The 21,285-nt window shown below is 43.5% G+C and overlaps 1 protein-coding gene across 1 annotated transcript in view; it reads right to left on the bottom strand.

The window, feature by feature from the left end:
• Positions 1–17,506, bottom strand: part of CDS1 (CDP-diacylglycerol synthase 1) — a 32,734-nt gene extending 15,228 nt beyond the window's left edge. The window contains exons 1-4 of the mRNA XM_029959576.1: positions 16,790–17,506; positions 8,188–8,315; positions 5,113–5,209; positions 1,091–1,188 (exon numbers count right to left, since the gene is read on the bottom strand). Coding sequence (XP_029815436.1) covers positions 1,091–1,188; positions 5,113–5,209; positions 8,188–8,315; positions 16,790–17,506 — 1,040 coding nt within the window. The remainder of the gene's footprint in view (positions 1–1,090; positions 1,189–5,112; positions 5,210–8,187; positions 8,316–16,789) is intronic.
• Positions 17,507–21,285: the final 3,779 nt, after the last annotated feature.

Raw genomic sequence — 21,285 nt, 5'->3', positions numbered from 1 at the left:
GAAAATGCAGTCCATGTTCAAACTATTAACAGGATTCTCTCGTCTCATTGAAGTGTCTTAGTATTTAGTATCAGTGGCAAGATGTTAGACTGAGAGGAGCTTTGATGTTAACTAGTGTGGCAGTGCAGAAGAGTAGATTTTGAGCTCCACATAAGAAAGTGACATTGGTGAAGTGCCAAAGTAGAATAAGTGGTAGAGTGCACATTTCCTCCTCTAAAAATTTTGGCAGGACTGCAGAATCATTCGTGTATGATTGCAAAGTAAAGTTGCTTCTAGAAGTGAAGAGGCAAAATGACAAGAGACAGGGAATAACCTAGACATTTCAATTCCTTAAAAAACCTGACATGACACAAAACCAAGGCAACACAACACAGGTCATGTCTAAGGAATTATCTCCTTAAGCACCTTAAAGACTACATGTGCCCAACACCTTCCCATAACACTGACTAATAAAAGCCTTTATTTCTCCTCCCAGAACTCAGAAGAGTTGATTTCCCCATTTCTATCCAGTCCTATACAAACTGGACATTTCACAGGAGTTCAGGATTTGCCATAAAAATTAATCTCATCTTCTAGCTTTCAGAAGATTCCCCCAACACTGTATTTATGCAGTCCTATGATTAAGTGCATGACTGGAAAGGATTTAGAACTTGTGTGCAATTATTTTAATTCTCTCTGTGTGTGAAGAGGAGCCTTTAAGACACCTGTTCTATTAATTTCTTGTGCAAGGTTAACAGCCAAAAAAAAATTCAAAGCAGTTCAGGTAACACACATCAGGTAGTTTTCTGACTATGCACACTTTTAGTTTCTACAAGCTCAATTCTGACTTAAAGCATAAATGAAAGCAAACATATATGTTTACATATATACGTATTTATAACAAGGAAAAAATTGGAAGTAATAAAAGGCCAACTGACTTGTCCCAATTCACAGGTGGAACACAACTACAGAATTCTGTATTAGAGAGAGATGTCAAGTTTTATGTCCACACATGGCCCACAAAGCTATTATTCCACCACAACAGGATATGAAGAAGATGAAGATTTAAGTTTCACATCCTGACTTACTGAAATTCTTGCTTGCTACTCACCAGCTGAGGGATCTAAACCATGGTAAGTCATAGGAGTGGTAGACTCTGTAACCAATAGTAATGATTTCATGATAACACTTCACTTGGATGCTTAAGACCTAAGATAAGAGAAATAAAAAACTATGTAAATACGCTGCAGTTGTTTCTTACAGACAGTGAGTAGCAATGCAGCCTGCATTAAAGAGAGACATTATTCTGAACTGAAATTCCACTCAGAAAACAAATTCAAAGCAAATACAAGAAAAACTAAAGCTCCATTTAAAATTAAAAAAAAATCTCCAAACCACTATGCATGATGAGAAAACCCCCACATTGGGCTAGCTGCAAGAATATACTTGTGAAACAAAGAAAGGCTCCTGATTTTTTTTCATTAAAATAGTTTGACAGCAGCAGGTCAGGGGTGCTGCCTGTAAAGAAGGCTCTCCTGTTTCTCTTGGCTAAGTTTTATCTTTACATTTAATGTGAGGAATATTTTCTAGGCCCAATGGAAAAAACTAGCTGTGCAACACACCTTGGGCAGCCAGGTCTTTCACTTGCAAGCATCTCATTAGGGGCAATTAGGATTTATGATTAGAGGCAAAGCTCATCTAACCCAGGTCTGAATGTCACACCCTCCACGGCCCTCATTTTGTTTTGCTGATCTCACCACTTCCCTGCTTCACCTGCACTAGTCTGGCTGTATGTCCTCTCATGTCTTTGGGCTTCAAAAGCACTCTGCCAGTTTTGTCCAATCCACATTCACCAAGCAGATCACCCTATCCAGTTACATGGTATTGCCAAACACAGGCCATTGCTAATCCCGTGCAGGGGCAGGAGTAAGAACCTTCCCACACTGATGGCACGTGTCAGCATGCAAGGTTTTGCAGCATTCTCTTACCACCTGCATTCATTAATACAGTTCATCTTGCTCAATGTGTGAACACAGATTGAAACAGTCTTACATCACCTCAGTGAGTTAATTTTGAAGCTTCCCTGTCTCGTGCTCTTTCTTCTGCTTGGCCTCCGTTATAAAACTTAAGATGCAAGAGCAACATTAAGGGATTGCACCTTACAGTGGAAAAGGGCACTGGGGTCCAAAGGTATGGAAGCTTGTGCCTGTTACCTGAGCAGCAAGCAAATGTAGAACATACCTCCCAGCTCTTTAGAGCAGTCTCGTGGCTCATGCTCCAAACCTCACTGGATTACTCTTCCCACAAGCCTCTGGGCATTTTCAGTATTAAGATCCGGTTTTAGCATGATAACTCTTATGTAAATATAAGCTATTTGATTCCAGTGAATTAAATATTTCATGAACAAAACTGGTTTTTTTTCCTCCATTCTCCTTTTTACCTAGTCTCAAATATCAACTTTATGAACAATTCATTGTATCAAAAGACAGAGATTTTGCTTTATAGTATAACCGAAGAAGAATTCCATACTAACTTTCATTACTTTTTGGTTGACAAAAACCAAATTACTTTGTCTTGATAGCTTTGCCCATGACTGCAATCTCAGAGTATACCATGAATACACCAAGTCACCCTGCAAACTGATTATGTCCTTTTTGTTCATAATCATCATTTGCAAATGTAACAGACCACTAAAGGAAGGATTGTGAAAATAATCTCTCCAATCACCTACACTTTAAAAGGGCTTTTTTTTGTTGTTTCTTCACACACAAAAAAGAAAATCCTCCACTAAAGAAACAACTGATTACTAGCTTGTCATGTCATTCATCTGAAAACAGGAAATATAAACCAGACTAATTCAGATGTAGAGACTCTAACGCAGATCATAATGCTGGTGAAACAGCATTCCAGTCTCTCAAGACAATAGATTTTATGACCTTTGGAAGAAGAGGGAGGTGACTCAGAATGACTACAAGGATGTTGTGAGATTATGCAGGGAGAAAATTAGAAGGGCCAAAGCACAACGAGCACTTAATCTGGCTACTGCCATAAAAGACAATAAAAAATTGCCTCTATAAATACATCAGAAGCAAAGGAAGGTCTAAGGAGAATCTCCATTCTTTGTGGGATATGGGGGGGAACATAATGACAAAGAATGAGGAAAAGGCTGAGGTGCTTAATGCCTCCTTTGCCTCAGCCTTTAATGGTAAGGCCAGCTGTTTTCTGGGTACCCAGTGCCCTGAGCTGGAAGACAGGGAGCAGAATAAACCACCCATAATCCAAGGGGAAATGGTCAGCAACCTGTTACACCACACAGACACACACATATCTACGGTGCTGGATGGGATGCACCCAAGGGTACTGAGGTGAATGTAAGTGCTCATTGAGCCACTTTGCATCATTTATCAGCAGTCCTGGCTAATCAGGGAGGTCCCAACTGGCTGGATGGCCGGGCTCAGAGTTGTAAATACAGATTCAAGAAGGTGAAGTGCCAAGTCCTGCACTTTGGTCACAACAACCCCATGCAGCGCTACAGCCTGTGGGCAGTGACTGGAAGTCTGCCCAGAAGATAAGGACCTGGGGGTCCTGCTGGTTGACAGCAGCTGAAGAACATGAGCCAGCAGTGTGCTCAGATGGCCAAGAAGGCCAGTGGCATCCTGGTTTTTATCAGCAATAGTGTGGCCAGCAGGACTGGGGAAGTGATCACCTCCCTGTACTCGGCACTGGTGAGGCTGCACCTCGAGTGCTGTGTCCAGTTCTGGGACCCCTCACGACAAGAAAGACATTGAGGTGCTGAAGTGAGTCCAGAGAAGGGCAATGGAGCTGGTGAAGCATCTGGAGCACAAGTCTGATGAGAAGCAGCTGAGGGAGTTGGGGATGTTTAGCCTGGAGAAAAGGAGGCTCAAGGGGAACCTTATTGCTCTCTACAACCTGAAAGGAGGTTGTAGCCAGGTAGGGGTCAGTCTCTTCTAAGTAACAAGTGAAAAAAACCAGCCTCAACTAGTGCCAGGGGAGGTTTAGATCGGATATTAGGAAAACATTTTTCACCAAAATGGCTGTCAAGCATTGAAAGATGCTGTCCAGGGCAGCAGTTGAGTTACCATCCCCACAGGTATTTAAAAGACATGTAGATGTGGCACCTAGGGACATGGTTTAGTGGTAGTTTGGCAGTGCTGGGTTAATGGTTGGACTCAATCATCTTAAAGGTCTTTCCCAATCTAAATGATTCTAGGAATACCATCAAAAAATTTTTTCACAGGAGGACATGAAAAAAGTAAAAGCACATTTTGACAGTTAAACAATCTTAGAGTAAAAAAAAATCAGAGCAGTTACCTAGAAGTACCAATTTCAGTGTTTTAAGCACCACATTCCTGCCTGTTACTTGCCATGACTGGGAAAGATAATTAAACCATTATTCAGTAAAAATACCAGGAATAAAAATGACGGAAAGAAACAGTAAAGGCTGACCTGCTATGCAGCATGTATGAAGAATATTACAATTATTGTTATTATTATCATCACCATCAGTATTTCACTTCATGAAATGCAGTGAAATAAAATCCACTTTATCTCTGTACCGTGGAAAGAGGTCTAGCTCCACTCTACAGATAAACCCAAGGCCACAAGGCATGCCTGAGAAAAGCCTTTCAGTGCTGGTCACAGACAGCAGACCAGAGTTGCCTGCTTTCCTTAGCCTCAAATTTAAAACTGTCTCAATTTTTTTTTTTTTCAATTTTTTGGTGGTGGTGGTGGGTTTGATCCTGGAAGGTTTTTTGGTATTTGTTTTGGTTTGATTTTTGTTTGTTTGCTTTTTAAAACAGACTCAAAGTATGCAATAGTAGGAGATAGAAACCAGTCAATGAAATGGACGACAGTAGTTCAGTAAGGCAACAGTAATTCAACTTCTTGGAGCTACTTTAATTCCTACTTTAAATAAAATAATAACAGTATATAAGAACTCCTTAATACACAAGTTCCAGTTGTGTCCAGTGTTTTTCAAAATATTTACACTCACACAAATAAGAGACGAGTTGCTCTGAATTGTCTGTGCAGTTTGCTTCTAGCTGTCATAGGCATGATGAATGAAGAGATCAAGCAATTCCTGCCCAGAAGCATGTACTTAAACAAACTTACCAGAAGCATCAGCATAAATGATCCCAGGTATATGATCAGAAAAAAACCAGAAATCATAGCTAGACTGAGAATTCCACGAATCCACCAATTTTTCCATCTATTAAAAAAAAGATAATAAAAAGCAAGCAGTTATAAATGAAAATAAAGGTCACTTCCTTTGCTAACTAGAGATTAAAGTGTATCAGAAACAGTAGAAGTAGCAGAAATTTTTTGTGTTTAATCACATAGCAAGAAACACAGAATCAACTAACTGTCCAACTAAACAGGATACATAGTAAAAGAAATTAAAATCAGCCATCTTTCTTCTTTCCCATGCTGCTCCCACCCTACCAAATGTCATTTGCAATTGAATGGCACAACCTCGTATTGAAGCTGCTGTGAAAATACATCAGGACCCTCAAAAAACATCCCATTACAAGACTGATGGGGGCCCAGCCATGTAAGAGCTTGTGTTTTCACATGAAAAAGGGCTGCCAGGTAAAACACATACGATTCTTTGAGGAGTAAGACACACAAAAAACCCTGACAGGTGATCACCAATTTTCCATAGAGGCAAAGTAGCTCTTTTGCTGGGCAGAGGGTTATCTATTGAAAGCAGTCCTGTGCTCTTGTGAGCACTGGCACCAGGACAGGAGAATATGTGACAATGGGGGATGATGGGTCAAACTAGCTGTACTCTTTTGCCATTGTAGACCTTTGCAGACATTTGTGGCTACCTAAGGAAAATTGAATAAAAATTTCTGTTACCACAGAATCGTAGAATTGTTTAGGTTAGAAAAAATTTCTGAGATCATCGAGTCCAACCATTAACCCAGTACTGCCAGGCCTACCACTAAACCATGTCCCTAAGTGCCACATCTACACATTTTTTAAATACCTCCAGGATGGTGATTCCAACACTTCCCTGGGCAGCTTATTCCAGTGATGGACAAACCCTTTCCCTAATGAAAATTTTCCTGATATCCAACCTAAACCTTCCCTGGCACAAGGTAAGGCCATCTCTTCTAAATGTATACTGAATCAACTAATCACAAGTTACTGCTAAACACAAAGCCCCCTACTATGGCCTAAAGAAATTCTTACTGATGTTTTGCTTTGTATCAGTCTTGTGCTTTGTTGCTGCATCAGGAGATACACCTGATGCAGGGGATAATGTTAGTTTTGCATCACAGTCCAGTTCTAATGTAAACTTCAACTTTATTAAGTTGATTTTCAAGGGTGTTACTCAGTGGCAGGTTAATGTCAGCTACAGCCACTAATTGGATTTGCCTTAAGTATCAGAACAGAGGCACGACAGGCTTCATCAAAACATGTTTTTTTGTTCCTCCATGATGTGGGCTACACAATAGCAGCTTTCTCCTAGTGACATATCCATAGTGAGCAAAAGTCCTGTAGAAGAATTCAGCTTCCTTTAAGAATTATGTTAAAATACCACATGGTATGTTGAGGGTGTTGGCAAGTGCAGCACTGGAAAGACAACTTCAGTAAGACAAGCTCCAGAATCTAGGAAGCCACCTGAAAATTTTATTTCATCCCCTCTGCTAGAAAGTTACAGATACTATTTAAGTTCAAATACAAAGTAAAAACATATTTCTGAGAGTTACAGTGCAACTCACTCATGTTGCACATGATAACAACAGCTCTGATGGATCTGCCAGCTACTAAACCAGCAGAGAATTTTGAATCTCACGTTCATAAAGCACTGAGCATTTAATTTTTCACTCAAAGCACCTTTGTACACCTTTGTGCAAACACTCCAATAAAGAATTTCAAGCATGTGAAACAGGAAAGGTTTCACGTGCCCCTCTCAGTTGCAGGCTTTGAGGTATCGCCGTGCCCTTTGGAACAAGTCTGATTTGGAGACTTCCACAACTCTTAACATGATGAGAGAACTCTGAAACCAGACACTCCTTCCAGTGTGACGGCAATAGAGAACATCACATTCTGCTCACAACTAGTGCAGTTTAGAAACATGCCTTTTGAAACCTGAAACATTACATCTGTTTATAGCTCACAGACATCACAACAGAAACAGACAACAGATTAGAAAAGGAGCAAGGTGAAAAAACCTATGATTTCACACTGCTATTGAAGATATCTACTGCAGATCAATTTTTTTTACAAGGACTGGGAAATTTTTACTCATAGTGTGGATTGGAGATATTTCTGACTCTTGCAAGACCCAAGCTGCATCTGAAACATACACTGTATATTGCTTTGTTTGCTGAGCATAAGGTATATACCATACACACATTCATTTTACTAGGTAGTTTTTTGGCATGTGATCTATCACTAAAATGCACTTTCATTGCATTAGTGAAAAAAACATAATGCAGCTTGCAAGCTCCAAAAGGGTTTGACTGATCAAGTGTTGTAAAGGGACTGTATAAAAAAAATATACTAGGAACTCTATCTGACAGCCTTCATGAATATGCAGGTCTATTATCTGTCTATCTATATCCATACACATTCCCCCACATTTCCTAGCCATTAAGCTTCAGTGAGGTTGGAGGTAGAAACCTAGGTTTTAAAAGAAACAGCAGAAAAAAAATAAACACTGCTTTAAAAAGATGGAAATAGAAGTTATGTTGTAATTAGCTGTAAAGAAACTTACTTAGAAGTGGAAATGTTTCAAAAATCTAGCAAACCTCACCTTGAGAATGTACACATCTTTTCATTTATACACAAATACCAACCCCCTCTTTTAACCTCGAGTGTAGGAAATCAGTTTATTAAAACACCCAGAAATAATTATTCTGTAATTCACACCCAATCACTACTCTTTGGCCTATTTTATTGCAATGCTCAGACTGAGCAATGGCAAATGTTTATGTAAATGTTATGTAAACTATGTTTACTTAGAAATTTTGCTACATGCAAAAAATATTACAGTGAAAGGACTATTGCAGCATAAATAAATCAATCATATCCAGTAAAAATTTATCCTTGAATTTTCATGTCTATCATATGAAATTTAAAACTGTAGTACAATTTGTAAGAATTAAAACTGCAACATAATCTGTAAGAATTTTAACCACCAGCTATTAAATTTTAGAGCTCTTTGTTTTACCATACCTGGCAGACAAGCCTGACAAAGCTCTCTTGAGGATTTCTGGAGTGCTGTCTGTTGGTGGAGGAACATCAGGAACATCTGAATCACTTTTAAGATCCAACTCGCAAAGTCTTTCTTCCAAATCCACTTCCTAGCACAAAAAAAAAAAAAAGTCCAAAAATCCAACATGACATTAAAGATTATTAGCTATTGTGTCAGAAAACAGTATTCAGAGTCATAAACATTACTTCAGGAACTGATAATATTTGCATTACCTTCTAAAAGACAACAGTGGAGTACTAGTGAAACTGTAGATGTTGTAGGAGACAAATGTATGCCAATAAATGTTTAAAAGAAGGCCTGTACTCAGATGATGTGACTTTACCTGCTGTGCTCAAGAAACTTCACATTCTACACACCACTTTTTCAAGGCTATATGTTTCCGGAAATACTACAGCTGACATAGAACAAACAAGTTTAACAGAAATCCCCAACCCTCTAACATATTCCCTCACCTACATCTCAAACTAACCTTTTATGAAATAAGGAGAAGGGTCTTCTGATGGTTTAATGCCACATTAAGAAAAAAAAAAAAAAAACAGGAAATGTAATGCATGAAAACAGTTCCTTTGTACAATGAGAAGGGGTTACTGGTACAGTCTCATACACGTTACGACTTGAGCCCTTGGGCTTGAAAAGAATAATCCAAACACAACCTGTGAAGTGACCAAGTGTCTCATGGACCCAGTATTACTCAAAATAATTTCCTGTATGACTGCAGCACTGCAGTTGTTTCTTCAGTATTCACTAACAACCGCTGGGGAAGACATCATCTAGACAAACCGTGTGTCTAACCCAAATGTAAAACAGGCAGTACATATTTTGGTGACAAAGTACAAATTGTCACCAACGCTGAGAGCAGGCTGTCAGGATTGTTTTTTCCTCAGCTAAAGCCAACACTGAGGGTGACTTCACTCATTCTAATGTTGCAAACACCACAATTCCAGGGAGTTGGAAAGCTGCACTCAGCCCTGGCACAGCAATAATGCAGCGAGCAGTCTCTAGTTCAGCATCTGGCTCTCTTGAGACCTGAACTTCCTCCTGACCTCCCTGACTTGCCTCACCTCCTTACAATCCCAAACAGCTTCCAGCCTGCCCTGCTGCCTCAGGTTCAGTTCTTAACAATTCTGGGGACTATGAAGTAACCGTGCTTGAAAACTTTCTCCTCCACCACTATATGCTATTTCTCTGTCTCCCTCTCTTTCCAACTTCCTCATCTCGGTTCTTTTTCCTTAATCTACTTCCACGAATTAGAAATTTCTGCCTTTTCCCCCCCTATTTTTCCTCAATATTATTATTTTCTTCCCTTGTTCTGAGTATTTTTGTCACTTTGGAAGCCAGCAAAGGCACATCCTCCCTCTCTTACCCTCCATAAGACACGGCAGCATTAAGGCGCCAACAACCCCAGCCGTGGATCGCACGGTTACTCAGCTTACAGGCCATCGCCTTTTTCAGGAAGCTACACCTCGGTGCAACCTCTGTCTCAGTGACTGGGCTCTGCAATCAACACAGGGGAGAAAGACAAGGCTTTTCAAAGCCGGCCGCCCAAAGCCAAATGCCGGGCCCACACCCAGGGGCTGGGCAGAGGCGGCCGTGGAGGGGCCGGGGGCGAGGAGCTGACCAGGGTGCTGCAGGCGGGCTCCGACCTCGGACCCTCCCCAGGCTCTCCAGGGGCACTGACACGAGGGAAAACACCACCCTTTCCACTTAAAAAAAAAGTGGGTTTAACCTTTCAGAACCCGAGACAGTGAGCTGGCGCTATACATACTCACAAGAAAAATGGGTAACAACAGGACGAATATCCTTTTTAACAATGGGTTTTTCTAATTCACTTGATGGACCACACATGTGCTCAAGATGAAACTCTCAGTTTTACACCACTTCTTCTCTAAAAACCATGACCAATTCTTCCCTATTCCTAGAAACCCCAAAGCTGAATAATTATTAGCCAGACACTATCTATAACTATTATAAGTAGAAAAAGCAAATAAGTTGTGGTCCAGACTTCAGAAAGAAAAAAAAAACTGAAAAAGCAGACAAATAAATAAATAATAACTGTGACTGCCACTTTTTATTCAAAGTTGTTTCTCAGAATGTTGTACCATAACTTGGGAAATCAACTGTAGATGCAATTAGGGGGATCACAGCTCTCTCCCAAAGCCATGTTCCAACTCCTGTGACCTGCACTGGAATGCAGCAAGCTGTCTGTACAGTTCTAGGAGACACTACTCACTGCACAGATGACGGGCAGTAATCCTGGCCCTAAGACCATGACTTAGCGTCTTTAATATTAATCCCTGCTTGCAGACGGCAGAGACGTTCTCTCTTTTAAGCACGCAGAACTAATACCCTCAAACTTTTTTGTTCTATTTTGGTATTGCAGAGAGTATTTCCATACTCCACTGATATTTAAACAACTAAAAAAAATAAATTCAAACTTAGTTTTATCCCTCTGATTTTAAACACACAACCATCACTTATGCACCTCATTATAAGCAATGTTTTAAATTCACTATTTCCAACATCTGAATTCACAGGTGCATGGCATTTTTCAGAGTATCTAAACACTCTGAAGAAGGAGTCTGTGTTTGTCCAATCTGTTTTTCAGTAGCTTATGCCTCATCCTGCTGTTACTGAGAGCTTGGCTGGTGCAACCTGCAAGTTGCATAGAACTTGGTGCATATTTTTAGCCTTACGTTGCTACAATAACCAGTGGGAATAAACACCTCAACTATCTCAACTTCCCTTTGTAACGTACCTCAAAAATTACCTTAAACACTTTATTTTCCAGGTAACTGCTACCACTGCCACAACAATTCCCTGAATAAGGCATTTAATTTGTCAGAAGCCAAAAAGGAAGTTTGTCACTAAAAGCTAGTTCAATGTCTTCTGCATCATTAAGCGCTTAGAGAACCCCATCACTGGGGGACAAGAATTTCTTGCTAATTGTTTTCTAAATTATTTTACATGATTGATTATAAACGGTCCGGTTTATAACCACAAATAATAACAATCGTTATGGAAGAGAACACTAAGTTAATCATTATCAAAGCACTCAAAAATAAATTCAAGAGCCTTGCTACTGCAGCTTGACCTTGTAGAAGCAGTTTTGAAGTTCAGTACAAACCCAAGCAGCCCTTCGTTCTCCTGCTCCTCAGATTTGAGATCCAGCCAAGCTGAATACACAGTAACATCAAGGACCTGCGAAGGTCCATGGGAAATACCATGGGTTTCATGCTGGGAGCAGGTATTTAAAGTGTTTTCAAAGGTTAATTGAAAACAGCAGAGGTTGTACTGTCCTAGGTCACTAAGACACGTTTCAACCCCAACTCCAAATTAAATGTTTTATCCAAGCTGTTTTTATTTTTTCCTAGAGTTCTCAAACTGCAGGTGTCAGAGCCTTTTATTTGCAGAAAGCGTTCCACCCCTGTCTACTTGATTCACATCTGAAGTGTCTGTAATGGGCAGATGTTGCAACAATACCACTGCCTTGCTTCTCTTCATGTGAAGGCACATGTTCCTTCAAGAGAACCCATCTGATCAGCTCACAGAATACGAGTCCAACAAGACTGAGATGATGCAGCACTAACAAGAACAGGGAAGGAGGGCAACATGACAGTTATCCACACACTACAAAGAGCTTGGCACGTAACAAACATGCCTATCTGACACACTACAATGCTCATCAGTTTTCATCATTTCCAAAGTACCCTGAGACAAAGGTTTATTAAGTTACAGGAGTTTGATTTGTCTTCATTTTTGTACTCTTAAAAGACAAGACTTTCAACCTTAAGCTAAATCTTCTCTACAAGGCCACAAATGCTTGGCCACATGAAGGAGGAACTCAACCAGTCAAGAGCCTGAGCCTCTACCACAGGAATTCAGAACATGTGACATCTTGCCACAAATTAAGCTTCCATGTGGATTTCTGCTTGCTGGCTATTTCACAAAATACAGCCATGTGTCATGCATAAAAAAATAGACATGCCAATCTTTCATCACCTAAAAGGCCATATGCTTCTCAATTACTGTTTTGTACCACATGCCCTCCACTACAATTAACACGTGCCAAGGGAACCACGCACCAGGATTATTCTAGTCACAAAGGCACTTGCTGCATTTCCCTTGTACTGCATTTTTTCCAGGACACAATAAGGAACTCCCAAGCAGACAACAAATGTGTTTTTCTTGGAGAATGTGGCATCTCCATGAAGCTTAACTGAGAAAATTAAGACACTGTCCAACAACTTACATGAAAATGTTAGCAAGCAAAAGAATTTAGTTATTGCTATTTTATAAGTCTGTGTAACTCTTACTTTAAGTAAGTTTTCTCCTCCTTTTTGACCTTTCTACAATCTCTCCCACAAGTTTTATAGTGAAGTCAATAGTTCAGTTAGAACACATTGGAGTGTATTTAATTAGATGTAACTTGATACCTTCCTCTGAAGTCAAGATACCAAAGCATCAGAAGATCCCGAATAATAAAACTTTTTTTTCCAAACTGTGAAAGCCTGACACATGCAGAAACGCACGTGAGAGGCCTGCATATACTGAATTAAAGACTGAAACCTACAGATCCTTTACTCTCTGCATTAGTCCTAATTCACCACTGTTTCCAAGAAAACAGAGGTTTGGAAATAGTCTGTCCTTATTATTATTATTACCATGACTGTAGCAAACAGCATGGAGGTCAGACTTCTCTGTGAAAATTAAACTGATCCATTTTCTGGATATAGGGAAAGAAAGAAGTCAAATGAAGTGACTAAGTGATCCATGACAGACAAATCCACCATAACCCATACTGCCATCAGGGATTTCATTTATCTCCCAGCAGGTTTGCAACATTTTGGACATCAAAGATCCAAGTCTCACACTGAGCTTCACAGGACTGAGCAACTTCTCCAGCAATTGATTCCCTGAAAGGGTTGTCCCATGGAACAGAAACAGTTCTTTCAAAATACCACAGCAGAAGCAGTGGTCAGTGATTCCAGTCTTGTTGAAGTTACAAATAATTAACAATGACCCTAGGCAAACAGGCACTTGCTCCCACAGTAAGCAAAGCAATAAGATTCCACTTCTCCCTCCCTGTCCTACTCTGACAGCTCTGTAAAGTACAAAGAGGAATAACTGTGATTACTTCCAAGATACACTAATTTTTTGGAAGCATTTGAAAGAAGTGACACTTGCTCTCTAGTACAGAATGCAAACAACTGAAATGTTAAAAGAAGCATGAACACATGCACATCAATCTGTAAAACTTTAACTAATTTACACATACTAAGTATTTGAATGCCAAGTCATTCCTGTTGCTCACAAGGGTGCAAACTATTTATGAAGGCCCTTTGACTAGATATTCTTAGGAAAAGAGCAGCTAGGGCAAGCAGCAGGAAGTGAGAAAGTGACAACCAAAAAAAAATAAAAATCACTCCTGCCACAGTACAACACAAAGAAACAACAAACTTGTGAAGTTGCAAAGCCCTACAAGGCAAAGGCATGTTCATGGGATTTTGAAAAATGTCATCAGCTCAATAAGCTAGTGAGCACCTGGAGACACTGAGACTTACAGAGCTTGGGAACTTCAAGAAGAAAATTCACAAGGGGCATATTATATTCCTTCCTACAACACCGAGGAAATTAACTTTGAAATTATATGGATGTAGAAATAACTACCAGTTGTTTCCAGACAATGTTAAAAAAGACATGCAAATGAGAAAAAAAAAAACCCCAAACAGTTTCACCTAAATTCAGTAGGAAATGAGCACCTATGAACATAGTAAGTGTAACATGAAAAATACCAGACACCATACTGAAAACAGGACTAAAAGTACAATACAGAAAACCCTGTAGAAATATTTAGTATTTCTGGAGTTCTTCAGCAAACACAAACGACTTCTCTACTTAGGCCAACAAGGTGCTTTAAAGCATGTTGCCTTTAGATATCTGAAAGTCTGAATTGGGTTGACAAGAGGAGAAGCAGCACAAAGCAGACACCATATGAACAGAGACAAACAAGTTTTCTCCTTCATTACAAGTGAGGAAGAGGGTGATGTTTCTGAGCTGCATACTGGAAAGCAGTGTAAACCCACTGCATCATGGCCATCTTGAGTAGTTATGAACCAAAGAACCAGTTTAGAGTCCAAATATGCAATTACCATACCAAATAGGTCATCTAAAAATAGCCACAGGATAGTAAGGTATCTACTTGTTGTAAAGGCCAGGCAAGAGATAGAGTAGAATGATAACCATCTAAGAAGCTGTGTAATGTGACATCTGTGAATTCAGATGGCCAGATGCTTCTCATTAAATCACCTACAGCAGACATTACCTGTGTGCTCATACTCAAAACAGAGTCCCAACTGTGACACACTGATGGACAGTACAAAATACTGGTTTATCCCTACAGTTACCAATGGCACTAAAGACAGTTTAATATGTACAATCAATCCTTACTGTCACCTGTGAGCCATGACAAGGGCCACTGGTGCTGTGCACACTGCAGACAGGTTGAACAACTCTAGTGGGAACACCGAGGGTCCCCCAAATAATCCCTCACAAAGTCTTCCATGCAGTGGAGACAGCTTTCCATATCTTTTGTTCAAGACATCAACACAAATGCATGCACACTGAAATTCATCTCCTGTATCCAACATCTTAGCTGCATACACAGCACCAGAGTCCTTTCTGTTCAACATCATTCGAAACTGGATGAAACACTAGACTGCTGAGCAGCTGAAGTCAAAGCACAGGAGGCCTACAGGCAAGAACAGAATTTTCCTCTCTGAAAATCAGCACAGGTAAACCAAGAATAATATTAGCAAGTTTTAGGGGCACTGTTTTGAGATCTGGAGAACAGAGGCTTTGAGCAGGGAGAATTCTTAGAAGGCAGCTCACTGCGCACCTCAGAAATGAACTTAGCCTGCAAAATAAAGCAAACATGAACAGCTCCACAGAAAAAGAGTTTTTTGAGCACACTGCTACAAGAAACGATGTGTAAAAGTTAATTCTCATCTACAGAGAAATACTCTCAGCACAGCTATAGTCTAAACACTACCTTATGTGATCACAGCCCCCAGTGCAGCACAGCACTACAAATTTTCAAGTTCATTGGTTTTGAGATAAAGCAACCAAAGCACGGAGTAAAAACTATTGAGTTTCACTTTCCAGTTCCTCGCCACAATGTCTAAGGCAGACTGCACACTCTGCAACATCGGCATCCACGCAGGTTTAAACAGTTACTGACTGAAGTAAACACACCATGTACTGCTACCTTAATTTAGCAGAAAGCTTTTTTTCTTTCTTTAATTTCAGTCACCAAATTGAGACCTTCTCTTTCATTTTGTTCAGACAATTAGCAACTGTGATGTGGTGATGTGCTTAGCTTTTGTAGAGATAAGCCTTAACTGCACAGCAAACAAAAGAACAGCACTGTGGCTGTTTTGCCACTGTAATGAACCTGATGCATAGACTTAGTATTTCAAAAACCTCTTGCCTTAGCAGAAATGTCATACTGTAAGTCCTTTCCAGGCCAGAGGTGAAAGCCTATCACTTAAAAGGCCATAAAACAGAAACAGTTGCTGGGGAAATGCTGACATAGCCTCTAACTCGAGTTAGTTTCCGTGCTACTGTACGAGCCCAGCCACAACGAAGTGTGTTCTTTGCCTGGTCCAGTGTCCTGGTTTCATCTGGGATAGAGTTAATTTTCTCCCTACTAGCTGGTACAGTGCTGTGTTTTGGATTTAATAGAAGAATAATGTTGATAACACACTGTTGCTGAGCAGTGCTTACCCCACGTCAAGGACTTTTCAGTATCCCATGCTCTGCCAGTGAGGAAGTGCACAAGAAGCCAGAAGGGAGCATGGCCAGAACAGCTGATCTGAACTGGCCACAGGCTCTACCATAAAGTGTCATGCCCAGTATATAAACTGTTTGGGGAACTGGCTGAGAGGGGCCAATCACTGCTTGCTGGTGGGGTGGGCATCAGTCAGCAGGTGGTGAGCAACTGCATCGTACATCACTTGCACTTTATTGGGGTTTATGTGTCTTTTTGTTGTCTCCCTTTTCACTACTTTTTTTTCCTCAATTATTCAGCTGTTCTTATCTCAACCCAGGGGTTTTACCTTTTCTCCCCCGAACCTCCTCCCCATCCCACCGGGCGGGAGGCAGTGTGGGGGTGTGAGCTCAGCCGCCGGCTGGGGTCACACCACGACATCAGCTCCTTTTCCAAGGGGTGAACTACGACACGCATCCCGGCAGCTCAGCGGCACTGAGCTTTCACTGCGGGCCCGGAGAGAGCGCGGACGCTGCCATTTCAGCGGGGGGACGGCAGTGTGGGAGAACACGCATGGGCCCCAAATCCCGCGGCCCCTTGGCACGCCGCCCCTTCCCCAGTCCCGCGCCCGGTGCGCGACAGCGCTGTAGCCGGGCCGGCCGGGCAGGGTCCCTTGTGCCGGGCAGGGGTCCCTTGTGCCGGGGCCGGGGGCGCAGCGCGGTCCGGGCCCGCGGAGGGGAGGCAGCGCCGCCTCGCCGCCCGAAAGCCGCCAGTGCGCCTCCCCCGCGCGTCCTCACCTTGTCGCTACCCGCCTCCTCCTCTCCTCCTCCCTCCTCCTCCTCCTCCGGGGCAGCCGCCCTCCGCCCCGCGCGCGACATCGCGCCGCGGGAGCGCAGCGCCACCCGGCGGGGAGCGGGCGCAGGCGGAGCCGCGGTCGGGACGGGGAGGGCGCTGAGGCGCGCCGCGGAGCGCCGCTCGCCGCCGCCTCCTCTCCCCTCCTTGTCCTTCTCCTCCTGCTCGAGCCCGGCGCTGTCCCCGCCGCCGGGGAGGCGGCGCTCCGGCTGCGGACGCCGCCGCGGCTTCGGAGGCGCGGCCGGAGGCGGCTGCCGGGGCGCGGAGAAGCCCCGCGTCCCGCGGCGGCGGCGGCTGGGGCGGAGCGGAGCGGGCGGGGCGCTGTGGCCCAGGTGCGCCGGCGCTCCGCCGCCGCTGGCACCGCCCCGCCGGGCGGTGACCGGCCGGGCCCGCCGTGCTCCCGGCCGGTGCCCGGCGGGGCGGTCCCGTGCGCCAAGGGCAGGGTGGCCGCGGCGGTGGGCACCCAAAACCCCCGCAACGCGGGCGTGGAGATTCAGGTTGTTCCGTCCTGATTGCCGGGGTGGCCGCGGTCGCGCTGTGTGACTGCAATCGGGCACGTCGGTGGAATCCCCCGGGAGACCGCGGCAGGAATCACCACGGAACCCTTGTGTCAGCTCCTGGTCAGCGCCCCTGGACGCCCGTGCTGCAGCCCACGCGGGCATCGCTGGGCATCTGTGGAGGGCTTTGCTCATGCCCACCTGCTCTGTGCCCATTTATAAAGACGGGTGCGGTGCTTGGCTCGTCCCTGCCCCACAGTGCCAAGTGCCCTTGCTAGGTATGGTGCCACCAGCCCTTACAGCAAAGAAACACACCTGCCTACGAGCTCAGAGGCAAGAGAAATGCCCTGCGAGGCCAGTTACACAGGCTGAATTCCTGCAGCTGCCCTCTTACAGTGCCTGTGCCTACTCTCTGCCTGGCCACGGCAACAGCTGTCTGCCCCGGAGTATTGCCATGAAGAGGCTGAGTCTAGATGTCACCTCAGTGTCCACACACTGGCTTACTGTGCCTGCAAACACAGGGCCAGCACCTCTTCCAAGGCGGTGTCTAGCCGCTCCTGCTGTCATCTACATTATCCATATGGTGACTGCAGCTTGACTGCTTTTATTTCATTACGTAAACAACATTATTATTATGTCCCTTCAAAGGTATGCTTGGCATGTTTTTAGTGTAAATGCCGTGGTTCAGGAAGTTAGAGTGAGATGCTGTGAATGGACACGGGTTATGGCATCGGTAAACTGACTCCAATCTTGCTGCCAAAAAGTGTGGACCCTCTGGTATCCAGGAAGAACAGCCACTTATGTGAAAGGTTTTACCTGTGCACTGCTGACAGTGCCAGGAGGTAGCATGCCTGCAGCATCCACAAGCATGTGCAAAAAGCTGGTGTGCTAAGCGAAAGGCTGCTCTAGCACAAGGCAAAGCAGAGACCCAACGCCAGGCCAGACAAACCACAGAGGCAGTTTTTGACACTGAGACCCTTATGGACGAAGGTGACAGTGGCAGCCCACTGCTCCTCAACAATATGGCCTCATGGCCTGGACTCTCTAGCACTTCACTCTTGTCAGTATAAATTTAATGTATTTCTCCGTAAGTGAAATAATATGGGGGGAAATTTTGTTGGAAAAACTCAACTCTTCTTCCTCTGAATATGAGAGGGTGGGAAAGAGTTCTCCAGCAGCTAAGAAACCTAACCCATACTGGAGCACAGTGGACCCCAGTGGATAATGAGGTGTCCTTTCCACTCTCTCCTCTTCCAGTATGTTTCTGCTATTGAGTTTTTTCTTGTGAGTGTTTCTCCAGCAAAGCTCTCAGAAGAAACCAGTTTCCCTTACTTCAAGTGCAAGATGTGCATTTACCCTTTTGGCACTGCAAATGGGAGGAGCTATAAACACGGGAAAAGCTATAAACATGGGAAAGCATAAACATTTATTTTCTCCATGCAGAGAAAATAAGAAGTGGTTTGTCTGGTCTCTGCAGCTTTGCCACCCATGGTGGGTGCAGCATGTGGAGCAGACATCCAGGCTGTTTCCCCTGCCATGCAGGTTGCACACGTGGGTCAGTAGTCTGGGTTGGGGTGGCCCTCAATGGAGCTACATCCACCATGGAGCAGCTGAGTCTAGATGAAGAAGTCTGTGCCTTGTTATAGCCCTTCCTGGTAAACCTGGCCTGAAAAATGCAAGGCTGAGAATGATCAGATGCTATGCTTTTGCCACAGAAAAGACCTTTCTGTGGTTGACAGGACAGAAACAGTGCTTCAATACCTGCATAAAGATCATTAAGTATACCTTTCCATCCCATCCAGGAGAAGAGTAAGAGCCTTCATTTCTCCTATATCTTTGCTCCACCCTTAACCTAAACAGTGAAGAGGAAAAAGATTAATCTAGGAAAGCTCAGAGAAAAAAATAATTGTTTAGCAAATGGTGTGATGGAAGAAAATAACAATAATGGCAAACAAGGAAAGGTGAAGTACTCGAAACATATTAATGAGCAGAGGCAAGGCAAGTGCAAGAAGATGAGTCACTGCATTTCGGGAATAATAAAGGCAGCAAGCAATGAACAACTGGTGACAGTGGGGTGAGGGAGTGAGCAATCTTCTGGGCAGGGCCACTGAGAGAAAGAGAATAAAAAACAAGGACCAGGCCCCAGCAGGATCAGGGGAGAATACATCTCTAGCTTCACTCCTTCTCTCTCCTGGCTGGATGTTCCTGCTGCTGTCACTCACGGAATGCTCAGAAATGTGAGGAGGGACAGCAAAAGTAGCTGTATCACAGCAAAGTTTTTCAAGCCTCTCCAGCTCAGAGGAAAGAGGCAGGGGGCTCCCAGAAGAACTGTGGGGCAGGGGGCTTAGGGATAAAGCAGATTGTGGGAGTGTGGTTGTTGGGCTTCTGAGCTGCAGCACCTTGCAGTCATGGGAGCCCAGTACATCTCTTGAGTTGCAGCTGGTTAGACTGGTCGGATGGGAATTTTCCAAGTCAACACCCTGTTACTCAGGTTCCTTTGGGGCAAGTAACTACACTGTCTGGAATGTAATATCACCTCTCCAAACGTTGTGACTGTGCATGGTTTCACAACATGTGGCAGAAACCTCCAGGTTCTCTGTGGACAAAGGTATCAGCGTGTCGGCCACTGACTTTTCTGATATGCAAATATTATCACCTCTGTTGGATGGATTTCAGTATCTTGATGTGTGAGACCTCGGAAGTTTTTGCTGCTCTGTCTTGCCTTTGCTTTCTCCTTGTATTCCCACATGAATTTAGTGGCTCATAGCTGCCAGTAAACAACTCAAACCTCAGCTACCTACACAACATTATCTGTGCAGGAAAGCCCCTAACAAGCACATCCTTGCACTTCCCCCAGCTGCCCAAAGTTAAGACACATCACCTGCCCCGGCCATGCTCCCCCCTGCCCTGCACTCCAGTGATCCACAGCAGGCAGATCTGCCTTGCCTGCTGCCTGCTGAGCCGGGAGCTGCTTCTCTGTCCTGCGCCTCAACCTACGTACAGAAGGAGGAGTTCTCTGCAGGGAGACGCAAAACTAGAGCCTTGACATTAAAACAGTTATATAAGCCCTTACACAAGCTGCATACAGCCTCCAGACAGAAAGGCAGCTGGCATGGGGCTGCTACTGTCTCTGCTGACCAACAGAAAGGCTCTTGCATGGGAGAGAAGCAGAGCAGAGCTGCTTCGTAGCTGCTGCAGCAGAAGGAAATGGAAGGAACTGGTTCCCTGTCCACTCCAGTGCTGAAGAACAGAAAATATCCAGCTCAAAATGTGTTGGAAAGAATGGCATATCTGCAGCTGTAACACTGAGGATCCCTATTGTTGGCAATCTTGGAAACAGGAGTGGTTTGCAGGTTTGGGGTTGGTTTTTTTTAATGGATTCCTACTAATACACAGAAATGAGAGAAATGAACAATATCAATATCAGCATAGACAGCAGTGTCAAGCCATGTCAACAACAGTTCAGTATCCCCTTAGAAAATATTAATTATATTGTAATGTGCTGCATTTAATAAATTTGTAATCTTTTTGCATCCTTAGATCATTATAAAGAGGATAACCCCAAGCCAGAAAGAAGCACAGGGAACAGCGATACAACAGCCTCCGATCAGGCTGTGTGTTTGTTCTTCAAAGCACAAGACTAGCTATTAATACCCTGTGCTCCCCTGACAAAACAAAGAGCTGCAAAACACGGCCTGGTGCTGCCTTGAGATGGCGCATGGGAGCAGGGCATGGGAGCCCAGGTGCTTGGGATATGCTTGAAGCTGAAATTCTGGGTCAGAAGCTCATAATTACACAACCTGTGCACTCTGAGGTGAATCCTCCTCCAGCTCTAAGCACTAGACTCACATGCTGAAATAAAAGGAAAGCTGCAGTGGAATATAGGCTTGTATGAGTAAATAAAGAGGTTTCTTTTCCCCCTTTAAATGAATACAGCATGAACT

Source organism: Manacus vitellinus, unplaced genomic scaffold (genome assembly GCF_001715985.3).
Source record: "Manacus vitellinus isolate BGI_N305 unplaced genomic scaffold, ASM171598v3 scaffold_0_pilon, whole genome shotgun sequence".
Classification (NCBI taxonomy): domain Eukaryota; kingdom Metazoa; phylum Chordata; class Aves; order Passeriformes; family Pipridae; genus Manacus; species Manacus vitellinus.
This window is presented reverse-complemented; position numbering and strand designations above follow the sequence as displayed.